Source organism: Zootoca vivipara, chromosome 4 (assembly GCF_963506605.1).
Source record: "Zootoca vivipara chromosome 4, rZooViv1.1, whole genome shotgun sequence".
In the NCBI taxonomy this organism is placed as follows: Eukaryota; Metazoa; Chordata; class Lepidosauria; order Squamata; family Lacertidae; genus Zootoca; species Zootoca vivipara.
Genome location: NC_083279.1, coordinates 11,131,983 through 11,144,301, shown reverse-complemented (window position 1 = coordinate 11,144,301; position 12,319 = coordinate 11,131,983). Strand labels below are relative to the sequence as shown.

Genomic DNA, 12,319 nt, shown 5'->3' with positions numbered 1-12,319 from the left:
CCAGAATAAGTCCAAACACCGACGGAAATCATGTTTAAGCGCTGTTGTGTCACAAGTGGGAACAAAACTCTTTGAGAGCAACCCTCAAATAAGAAAAGTCTGCCCAGTGCCTCTTTCAAGGAGCCAGATTTTGGCAAGTCATCAAAGTGGCTCAGCACAATAGGAAAACATTGGTCAAGGTGCACAGGAATGCTTTTCAGATCTAACTCCATGCCTGTCTCAGTGTAACCAAGGGATGCTAACGCCACTAATTTTAAGGACAGGTGTAAGGTGGCTGTAATCCTAAGCATATTATCAAGAAGCAAAGCTCTGCTTCATTCGTTGGGACTTCCTTCGAAGGAAGCATGTTTAGGATCAGTATGTAAGCCCAGCAAGATTTCAAAAAATGGCAAGGAGTTTCTAGACCAGACCTGCAAAGCGTGTGATCTACCGAGCCAAACACAGTCCACCAGTGATGCAAAAGCATTTACTGAGTGTTTAATAAACCTCTGGTTTTTACCGCATGCCAAGTCCTGAAGGGCTGGGTGGAAAGAGGCAAGTGCTGTCAAACATCTGGCAGGCAGACCATATTCATCTTGGTGGGTCAGAAGTTGTGCCAGCCTCAGATAGACAAAGCAACAGAACACATAACTACAGCAGCAGCAGCAACAACAACCAACTCCATTCCTTAGCTCCGAATAAAGGGCTAACAAAACAAACTTGCGCCTGTTGCCCCAAACACCACCAGATCACAACCAACTTTCCAAATCAATCCTTGGGGGTTAATTTTTTTCTATAAAAATCAGCTTACAAAATAGTTCATGTCACAAGTATCTTGAAAGCTCTACAGTACATTAGCTCCCTATTTGCTCCAAAGCTAACCCATTGAAGGTGCTGGGCCTTACCTTTAAAGTCCTAAACAGCTTAGGAATCAAATGGCTAAAGGAGCACCTCTTCCCACACTAGCTTGTCTGTGCCTTAAACTCCTCTGGAGAAGACCAGCTCCAAGAACGCTTCCACAAAGGGCAGGGCCTTTCTAAAGTGGCCCCATGACTCTAGAATCACCTCCCCAACAAGGTGAATCTGGCAACAACTTTGCAAGATTTTCTGCGGCAAGTGAAGACCTTCACCTACAGATTTTCGATAGTAGATAATTCTTGAGGTTTTTTATTTATTCTCTGGTTTACTGGCATTTTGTCTCTGTGTTGCCTTTTTTAAATGCTTGCCGATTTAAAACTGTGGACCCGTCTGCACTACCCTATTACATTTAAAGCAGCGTTATACAGCTTTAAAACAGTCACAGCTTTCCACCCAAAGAAGCATGGGAACTTTAGTTAGGGGTGCTGAGAGTTGCTAGAAGTTCCCATGATTCTGTGGTGGAAGCCATGACTGTTTAAAGCAGAATAATACTGCTTTAAATGTATAGTGCAAATGGGGCCTGTATTTATTTTAATTTCTGCGCAATATTTCATTCAAGCTTTTGAACACTGCCCTAGGAATCTTTCAAAGCAGGGCAGTAAAGAAATACTCCATATAAAGAATTTAAGACATCATTTGGGATTTGACTCTTGGATGATGGAAATACAAAATAAGCTGCACAGTCAGGAAAGGGTATTAAGATTGCCTGGGCGCCTAGAGGCTCATTCAGCCTTGAGAACTGTTTTTCAGACACTGTAACTCCCTTGAGTTAGAACAAACAATTCAACAGGGTCAGGGTGAAGGGAAAGATTGTGGAAACATAGGGCTGTTTCAATGTTTTGCTATCCAAACTTCTGCCTGTAAACATGGTGACTTTACAGTAACATCCACTTCCAAACTTCTATACAAATGTCTGGTTTATTAAACAAAATGAGGAAAGACTAGCTAACATGCAGTCTTCTTGCTTCTGCCCCACTTAGGTACCATTCGATTTGTACTTCACTTCATCGTGGGTGGCCAGTTTCTCTGTTCTCAAGGGTCATTTTATTTATTTACGGTATTTTACATAATTTTTATTAATTTTTCTCATTTATACATCCTTAAGCTATCAATGACTTCCCTTCTTCTCTTTCCATTGTTCCTTTTGCATATCATAAATCCCTGCATATTTTACAGAAACGATATCATTTAGTATTCCATTATTACAACCATCAATAACTTATTTACACTGATGAATTTATCTTAACGTTGCCAGCTTTTTCAGCTGAACACAGTTATTTCCCATATATTCAATAAATGTTTTCCAATCTTCTCTAAACGTATGTTCTTCTTGTTCTCTTATTCTATATGTTAAGTCTGCAATCTGCGCATATTCTGTAAACTTAAGTTGCCACTCTTCTTTAGTTGGGACCTCGCTCGTTTTCCATTTTGGGGCTAACTAAACACGGGCCACAGTAATAGCATACAACCTTTTTTGACACCTGGGAATTTCAGTCTGAATTATCCCCAACAGAAAGGACTTTGGGGTTTGGGGGGAAAGTACTTCTGAACATTTTTTCAATTCATTACGGATCATTTCCCAATACTCTTTTACCCTTTTACAAGTCCGCCACATATGAAAAATTCTTATTTCTAAACTGGGAGGGTGTTTTCTGGAAAGTCTTCCTCCTGCTTAATTCCTTGACAATATAGTGCACATCCTGTGGGGCTCGACTAACTTATCTGCTGCTCTGCACATGGGAAATTTTTCACCTTTCCACTTGGGGCTCAGATTGTGCAGACCTGTGGTTTCTGGATATCTTGTAATTAGCACTGACTGGTGACAGAGGGCTTGAAAGCACATGCAACAGATAGATCAGGTAGGGAAGGAAACCCATGTATGTGTTTGCGAAAGAGAGAAGTCATGTTAGATATATTGGACAACATATGTTTTCAGTTGTCATAAGCAACAGTTCTTGCCAATGGATTATACGTGGGGAACAGAGTGTACGTAAAAGTGTACTGGACCCAGGAAATCCTGTAGCTCAGATAAATGCCTTGACGACCAAAGCTAGAGTTTAGTTTATCTCTCACTGAAAGCCAGCCTAAATCGGCATGAATGTAAATAAATTTACGTCATGAGCTTGAGCCAAGGCATACCCCTATCCATTGTTGTTCTAGTAAGTGTTTCTCCTTGTACTTCTGTATACTTCCTCTTGGAACCACCTGAATGAATCTTTTGGATCCCTGGCAGTCCATGGACCGCAGTCTGGGACCCCTGGTTGTCTAAGATCTATTGTTCTCTTCTTGCATTTCCACAAGATGTGGCATGCTTTAAGTTCTCCACCCCTAAAATATAATACAGTCATACCTCAGGTTACAGACACTTCGGGTTGTGCGTTTTAGGGTTGTGCACCCTGCCGAACGGGTTACTTCTGGGTTTTCTTGGGGGGGGGGCACAAATTAGCAGCGCAACAGGAAACACAGGAGGATGCAAAATGGAGCACATTCAGCTTCCGAAAAACAGGTCAAAAACCGGAACACCTACTTTTGGTTTTGCAGCATTCGGGTTCCAGGTTGTTCATGAACTAAGCTGTTCAAAAACCAAGGTACCACTGTCCTAGGTATTGACCATTAATCGCCAGGTCCTTCTTGTGAGCTTTCGGGACACTTGTCTACCTAAGCTTAGAAACAGAATGCTGGAGTGCAAGAAGCATATGCTGAATGTTACACGTATTGTTTACTGTTCTTGCATTTTATAAATGTATGTTTATATAGACAAAATATAATTAAAAACTGAAGAAGATGTGTCAAACTCGTTTGAACATTCAAAAATGCTACACAGGTGCGAAGTACATGACTCATACAGCAACTTTTGCCATCTCATCTTCGAGGTCACGACCATCTTAAATCTTAAGCATGAATTCCAATCCAGGCCAAACATTTCTAAGCTCTCTGCAGAAGCAAATCTTAAAAGAAGAATAAATTCTGAAAGCAAACACACATTCATTTGAAGTGCAGAATCTGGGATTCTGAAGTAGCTTCCATTCAAAGTATACACAACTCTGAACCCTGAATCTTCCCCCTTGGCAGATTCCTCAGAGAGCCTGTTTAATATACGCGGTACGATGCAAAATGTTTACAGGCAGTTAGTCACTCAGAGTTCATGGTACAGTCGGAACATACATCAGCCCTGGGCCTTGCGCTAGAAAAGCCATTGGAAAGTATTTAAGCTACTTATGCTGGTAAAATAACTTTAAAAAATACAAAGATTGCAACCAGATTGCATCATTTCAGAAGCAGGGTGACTTGGCTGATCCATCACATTTATCCATGAACTACAAAGGATTTTCATAGGTCTTGGCTTTCCTCTCTCACTAATGAGAAATAAAAGTCAAAATGCAGCATATCTAGAGCACAGTCCCTTACTGTTTACTAAGAAGCCCCGCCATGCTCCATGATGCTTGCTGTCTATAGGTTGGTTTAACAGTGCATCCTTGGTGTTTTGTGCTGCTGGCTACAAGAACTTAAAAGTTCTCATTAAACAAGAACTTAAAAGTTCCTGCAGAACAGGGAGTCCCAAATTGTGGTCCATGGACCAATAGCGGTCCACAAGAATCATTCAGGTGGTTCGCGGCATGTCTGCATTCGATATTCATACCAATTTTAAACTGTATTATTAGTAATAGTATACAAGCCAAAATTATGTATAGTCAAAACACATTGGGTTCAATGGCGGGTGGGATTGCCAAAGTCTTCCCCCCCCCCAGACACCCGCTACTTTCCGTTTTTTAATTTTTTGCCAAGTATATAAGTTCTGGGCTTACTGTATTAATATTCTACCACATAGAAAAATCATTATATTCATCTACTGTACATTTATGTCATGTTATTTATTTATTTCCATTTTTGTGCAACCAACATGCAAGCAGCTACTCTTACATTCCATATCAACTCCTTATGGCTTGTTTGTGGATCAAATATCCTAATAATTCTATGGAATGCAAATTCTAACACTATAAAATACAATATAAGAAATAAAAGAAGCAATAGAAATACAGTTAAAAACCATACAGCACCTAGTACCACACATTACAATTGTTACATCAAACAGGCAAATCATAAGGGAGTCCACCAATATCATCAGCAATTTCCAAATGGTCCATGGCAAAAAAGTTTAGGTACCACTTACTTTCCAGAACAATTTCGCTGCAGTGTCCCTTTACTCATACATGCAAACAGACACAAGACTGTATTTTTATGTGCCAGTGCACATTTCGGGAAGCTGATCCCTGTGACAACGTCCCAAACTGTGCAATAAACTGAAAAAGGAGGACACTGGGAAAGCTCAATTGGTAGAGCATGAGACTCAGATCTCAGAGTCATGGGTTTGAATCCCACATTGGACAAAAGATTCCTACAATGTCCAACTAAATGACCCTTGTGGTCCCTGCTAACTATATAATTCTATGATTCTAAGACATCAGAACCACCACATGTGTATAAGATACCCATTTCCAGACACAAGATTGGATCAATACATACAAAAAGGCAATAGAAAGAAATTCATATGAATGCATTTACAGGAACTATTTGTTTCAGCCTTCAGCTGTTAACTTGTGACCTCCCCCAAGCTGTTAGTACATCAACGGTACCTTGCGCACAAACTATTCCTGCATAATCTTTCCCCAGATAACATGCCTGCCGGAACAGACATCAGCAAGCGTTTAGAGAAATAGTTATGTGCATATTTACATGGACCAGGATGGTTGGGAGTGAGCAACAATCACACTTCTCCTTAGCTTACAGGAAACAGTAAATGTTTCCATTCTTAGTCAAAACTTTTGCAATCTTCATATTCTGAACCTAAAGACCATAAAACACCTCTGGCCAGCGCCTGGGTGACTATCATATGGTTGTACAGCAATACCCACCCGGGATGGGTATGAGTGTCAAGGTGGGAGATCTGCAATTAGATCTGCAATTTGGTTATTAGCAGCCCCAGAAGGCTGCTCTCTCCAACGGCTCCCCCCTCCCCCGCCCAGCATTCAAAATTTGCCAGGCACCAGGCTCATTTTGCACCTGGCTATCGGCCACTTGCGATCAACTGATGATTGATGATGCCTCGGTGCCAGGATGGTACCTGACATCTCCACCATCTGGAGGTGCATGACTGGGGAACCTTGGATCTTGACCGTTTTCACGCACCAACAACTATAGAACTCTATAGAATTCTGCCTGTGATATTTTATCTGCACAATCAGAATGAATCAGAACCCAAATGTTGTCTTGAAAAATATGCCTTTTGAGCCGTCTGGCCCCAAAATAGCAACTAGGCATTCTGTTTCGGCGACTGTAACCCTGGTTTAAGGAGTCATTTGGCACCTAGCTTATATCTCCGAGTTTCTAACACTGTATTTCTCTCTCTCACACACACACATACACACACAGAAAAACTAATTACTACGTGCTGGGCAGAGAGGAAGACAGGAACAATAAATGTACCTGTCTTTCCACCCTGCAGAATATAGCATGGGGTTTGCGGGGAGGGCGTGAAAATTATTTGCCTCAGTTAAACACCCTCACACAAAGCACCGTTTCCCAAATCTTCCATTCAAACCATCCCATAGGCCCATGTAGGCCTGCAACCTTCTTCTCACTGTGGCTGGCCAGATGAAATTTTAAGTACAAAATTAGCAACGGGGGATCCTAATCACAGTCAGTTTGGCCTGGCTGAAATCTTGCTCCGTAAGGTAAGGTAAAGGTAAAGGTACCCCTGACCGTTAGGTTCAGTTGCAGACGACTCTGGAATTACAGCGCTCATCTCGCTCTATAGGCCGAGGGAGCCGGCATTTGTCCACAGACAGTTTCCAGGTCATGTGGCCAGCATGACTAAGCCGCTTCTGGCGAAGCAGAGCAGCGGACGGAAACACCGTTTACCTTTCCGCTGGAGCGGTACCTCTTTATCTACTTACACACGTGCTTTCAAACTGCTAGGTGGGCAGGAGCTGGGACCGAACAACGGGAGCTCTCCCTGTCGTGGGGATTCGAACCGCCGACCTTCTGATCGGCAAGCCCTAGGCTCTGTGGTTTAGACCATGGCGCCACCTGCATCCCACCGTAAGGTAGGTCAGGGTTATTGCCCCCATGATACTGTAGAGGGGTGGGGTGGGGTGGGGGTGGACTGAAGCTGAGAAAGAAAAGGCAGCTTGTCTAAGGTCACCTAGTGAGTTATTAGCAGGGGCAACATTTGAACCAAGGACCCCAATTCTCTATGTCTCTACAAGGATGGAGTGGAGCCTAGCAACAAAAACAGGATCCAGAAGAATAGAGCATATTTACGGGAAAATACAGTATAAGTTATTGATCCTCCACTGTGCATGTCTCAAACGTCAGCTAACCCTGGCAGAAATTGAAGGAACAGCAGCTGGATTTTTTTATTCAAGTGAGAAGTATTCTAGGATAAGGGTTACCTGAGATGTTTAAAATCTACACTTCTCAAATAAAATTGAATTCATGTTTTTACTTTAATCAGGGTACTTAAAAAGAGGTGCATGAATTCAATTTATATTATAAATGGGTAAGGAACAGCGAGGAAAAAATATGTGACCTGAAGTCAAGGATGATCAAATTTAACAAGGACGATCAATTTAACATGACACATCATCTTACAAAAATAACTGCAATTGATGGATATTTGTGACTCCTGCAACAGGAGAAAAGGTTTACTTTCCATCTCACAAAACATCTGCTGTTGCCCAGTAATTACCAGCTGTGTTTATGGAAATTTCTGGGCACTTAGCCCACATTCCAGTGCACCTAACTTCATGCAGGATTGTGGCCCTTTTTCTTCATGTAAAGTGATATTCTTGCCTAAATCATCCTTATTCTAAATAAATCCACTCTGGTGCGGCGGTACGGCAATATAAACCTAGCCATTTTCTTTTAGGCAGAAAGTCAAACTTACAGCCCAATCCTAGTCAGGTCTACCCAGAACTAAGTCCTGTTGAGTCCAGTAAGGTTTGCTCCTAGATAAGTGGGACTTTCTGAGTAGGCATGTATAAGAATGAACTGTATGATTAGGAAATTTCTTGATACAGGGTATGATGGAAATGAATGGGATCCCCCACATGCCATAATTGTGGGATATTATTTTCAGTTAGATTTGATGTATTTCATTTTCATATCTTTTATATTTTGTTTCACTTTGGCTGAATTGTGTAATATCACAGACTTCTACACAGAGAGAAAGAGCTCTTCCATTTAAGCACTATTTACCGGTTCCAAACCCTGGTTCACTTGGGCAAATAAATTACAGCACAATCCTAACCATGTCTACTCATAAGTAAGTCCAATTTAAGCCAGTGGGGTTTTACTTCCAGATAGGTGGTGTTAAGAATGCAGCCTTAGAGAACAACTCTAACGTCCACATCATTTTTCAGTCTACAAGAAGCTTGACAAATCCTACAATCTACTTACTGGTTTTCAAACACTGTAGAAAAACAAATACTACTACTAAACACACAGTACCTTTTTCTCCAGAATTATGATACTGAAATGCAAGCTACTGAAGAAGTGTGCATGCACACAAAAGCTCATACCAATGACAAACTTCGTTGGTCTCCAAGGTGCTACTGGAAGGAATTTTTTTTAATTTTGTTTCGACAAAGGCAGACCATCACGGCTACCTACCTGTAACTACTCTAGAATAAACACATATTTGGAGGGGGGAGTGGAGATTAAGTCAATGGCGAGAACACAACCCTCTCGTGTCACCTCGTGACCCCAAGCACTGCTTTATGTCGATGAAGAGACACTAGAACTCAAATCATTCCCAAGATTTGCGGCCTCGTGGCAGATCCATTTGTCTATTTATCTAATTCATATCCCGCCAGAGGATCCCGGGACGGTATACAGGCGGAATGGCGTTCTAAACACCCCACATCTTAACGGCGCGTGGGTTTTTATTACGGCACTCTGCACATGCCCTGGGGTACCTTTGGCGCTGGTTCTCATCTTCCGCAACTGAAGCGCGGGGGGGGGGTTGGATGCAAAACATAAAATCGACAATTAAGGGAGAGGAACAACTCGATCATTTGCTGGAATGAGAAGGGGAAGCAATAAAAAAACTTTCCCAAAATTTGCGGCCCGATGGCAGATCCATTTGTCTATGTATCTAACTTATATCCCGCCCTCAGCCCGAAGATCCCAGGACAGTATGCAGGCAGAATGGCGCTCTAAACACCCCGCATCTTAACAGCGCGTGGGTTTTATTACGGCACTCTGCACATGTCCAGGGGTACCACTGGCGTTGGTTCTCATCTTCCGCAACTGAAGTGAGGGAGGATGCAAGAAACCCCACCGATTAATTTGCTGGAATGAGAAGGGAAAGCAAAGCGGGGGAAACAAGAAAACAAAACGCGAAAGAGATCCTGCCGCCGACCTACCAGAAGAAAAGCCGCGAGCAGAAGTTGGCACTGCGCAAAGGGTTGCGCTTCTCGTCCCGGGAAGGCAGCGCCTCCATCGCGCGCCGGAGAAGGAGCGCAAGGCGCCCCAGTAGCTGCAGGCGACGCCGATCGGCTGGGACCCGGCAGCCCAGTGGCCAGGCAGCCGCGGCTTTGCCGGGAAAGAGCCTCCCCGGGCGGGGCAGGGCAGCCGCCGCTTCCGGGAAACCCGACACCCTCGACCTGCAAGCCGCCCGGAGGGCCCTAGAGGGAGCTGCAGCCGCCCGCGCAGCGATCCGAAAGGAGGGGAAGGGAGGAGACAGGCAGGCGCGTGCCCGCCCGCGCGCTCCAAGATCTAATCGGTTTCCTTTCCGGTCCGCTCATCGCTCGCATGGGATCCCGCTTCTGGAATCAGAGAAGAGTCTTCCTTTGCACCAGCCGCTAGCCATAGCAATGGAATGGAACGGAATGTAGAGGTAAAAACTCAACTACTGTATATACCGGCGTAGACAATACCTTTTGGGGTTTACATCAATAATCAAATAATAGATTTAATATATATTTATTAAATTTTCTGTTTTGCAATATAAAGTACTCCTTTATACATCCTTAAGATATCAATGACTCCCCTTCTTCTCTTTCCGTGGTTCATTTTACATTTCATAAATCCCTGCATATTTTACAAAAACTACCATTCAGTATTCCATTATTACATCCATCAAAACTTATTTACACTGTTGAATTGATCTTAATGTGCCAGCGTTTTCAGCTGTACACAGTTATTCTCCATATAGTCAATAAACGTTTTCCAACCTTCTCTAAACATATGTTCTTCTTGTTCTCTTACTCTGTAAGTCTGCAAGCTGTACATACTGTATTGTGTCAACGTAAGTTGCCTAATAATAGATCTTATTTTAAGTGACCCCAGCTAAAAGCCTTGCAGTTTTTGCTGTCACCTGATCATCTTGATCTGCTTAAAGAAAGGACACGGTAGCAATAGTTGAACGACCCAGCATGGACAGTAATAGAGGGGTAATAACTTCACTCCTCCTAAATCTTTAGATGTATCAGAGGTTTCCTGCTTCTGGAGTCCGGCGCAATCAGTGGGGGCATGTTGCATGGATCTTTTGGAAGGGAACCCCCAGGGTCATCAAGTCCAAAAACCCCTGCAATCGCAGGGATCTCTCAACTAAAAAAGCACGGGGGAGACGGGAGAGAGGGACTGGGGTCGCAAAGCTTAAGTTCTTTTATTTAGTATGCTTGGGGGTTTCGTGTCAGCGACACTTGGGAAAATTCTTTTTCTATTCGCTTGTTATGTTTCCTTGGTGGTGAGAAAGGTTGGGGTGGCGTAGGGTGTGGTTGATTGTCTTTGGCTGGCCATATTGAATCGGTGGGTTATGAGCTCTTTCTAGTGTGAGTGGGCATTGTTATCTTGGAAGGTGTTCAGTAGGGCCAGTTCTGGGGTGACTTCTCGTACCTGTTTAGTTATTTTGCTTATTCCTGGTATGACTGTGCACACTCCTTTTCTGACTGGGTCCTCGATTACTTGGTTTGGTGGGATCTACTGCTTCAGACACAGCATATGTCTGAGAAGGTCCCGCGAGGGATCATGGGGAGAAGGTGCGAGGAAAATGCTGTTGTGACATTGATTTTGGGGGGAACTTGGAAGGACTGTGGTGGGATCCAGAAATAGCTACCTGGAGCCCCACTGACCACTTAACTGCTCTCTTCTCCATTAGCTTGGGAGCTTTTTATGAGACCCTTGTGGGGTATGATAGCATCCTTTGTCAAGATGCTAACAGATCTGCCTGCCTTTGATCAGTTGTGCTTCAAGGGAAGCTCACCAGTCCTCTGATTCTTTAATATTTTCCAGCCCAGATAGATGTTAACCAAAGGATCTCACAATAGACATCTCCTTGCAGGAGCAAGGGAGCACAGGAGAATCAGATGCACCACAAGAACATCTTGGATGGGATGGCTTTCAAAGAGGGCTAGACAATTGCATGGAGGAGAGGCCTATCAAAGGCAACTAGCCGTGATGGCTATGCTCAGCCTCCCGTGTTAGAGGGAGAAATGCTTCTGGAAAGCACATGCTAGAAGCCACAGACTCCCGCAACGTGTTTCACAAGGACCCCTTCCTTCCCAGTACCTGAGGGTCGTCACATCTTTCCAGGGAAAGGCTCCCTCTGTGCAATGAAAATGGAGTAATCAGCAGGCGCCTGGCTCCCAGCCATGCTAGCACCAGTCTGGCGCATGAGGGTGGGGGGGGGCACAGGAAGGAAGCATTCCTATAATATAGGGCACTCAACTGGCATATCCACCTACCTGAACTCTGAGCCTTTCCCTCCTTGTTCTGGACTGCCTCTCTCTTAAGGAAGATGCAAGCTCTTGCTGGAAGCCACTGGTGGGAAGAGTGTTCCTGTGATTCCCAAACGTTTCAGAAGCATCTTTTCGTTCCTTTAGCTGCTTGATATAATCGTAGCATGGCAGAGTTGGAAGGGATCCCAAGGGTCATCTAGTCATGCAAGGATCCTGCCCACCGCCAGCCCTGGCTGGGCTCGAAACTCCAGCCTTCTGGTTACCATCACAATTCTGCACGGTGTGGAGAAAGGGGAGAGAGAAATGTGTTGCTTTCACTCTCCTAACACTGATATGAGATCCACACCATGCAGCCCTTTCAATAACTAAAGTCTAAAGGGCTGTCACATGGAGGATGGAGCAAGCTAGTTTTCTCCTGCTCCAGAGGCCCTTAGGGCCTGAAGCAGTGACTCTCCTTCCTTGGAGGTTTTTAAGCAGCGCTTGGATGGCCATCAGCCATGGATCATCTAGTTGAGATCCCTGCATTGCAGGGGGTTGGACTAGATGACCCTTGGAGTCCCAACTCCACAATTCTATGGTGCTATGTTTTAAAGAGCATCCAATGCGCCTTTAAAGTACATGACTTCCCCCCGAAATGATTCGTGCCATTGTGGCTTCCCTCTCACAGATCTACAATCCCC

The 12,319-nt window shown here is 43.9% G+C and overlaps 2 protein-coding genes across 3 annotated transcripts in view; one reads left to right on the top strand and one right to left on the bottom strand.

Annotated features, from left to right (window-relative positions):
* The window catches only part of ABCC4 (ATP binding cassette subfamily C member 4), a 146,492-nt gene extending 137,020 nt beyond the window's left edge, over positions 1 to 9,472 (bottom strand). For both annotated transcript variants that reach the window (XM_035114283.2, XM_035114284.2), the window contains exon 1: positions 9,324 to 9,472. In XM_035114283.2, the coding sequence (XP_034970174.1) occupies positions 9,324 to 9,400 (77 nt within the window). In that variant the 5' untranslated portion in view covers positions 9,401 to 9,472. The remainder of the gene's footprint in view (positions 1 to 9,323) is intronic.
* Positions 9,473 to 9,704: 232 nt separating this feature from the next.
* The window catches only part of CLDN10 (claudin 10), a 76,604-nt gene continuing 73,989 nt past the window's right edge, over positions 9,705 to 12,319 (top strand). Inside the window, exon 1 of the mRNA XM_035114288.2 lies at positions 9,705 to 9,796. The gene's annotated coding sequence lies outside the window, so the exon portion shown is untranslated. The remainder of the gene's footprint in view (positions 9,797 to 12,319) is intronic.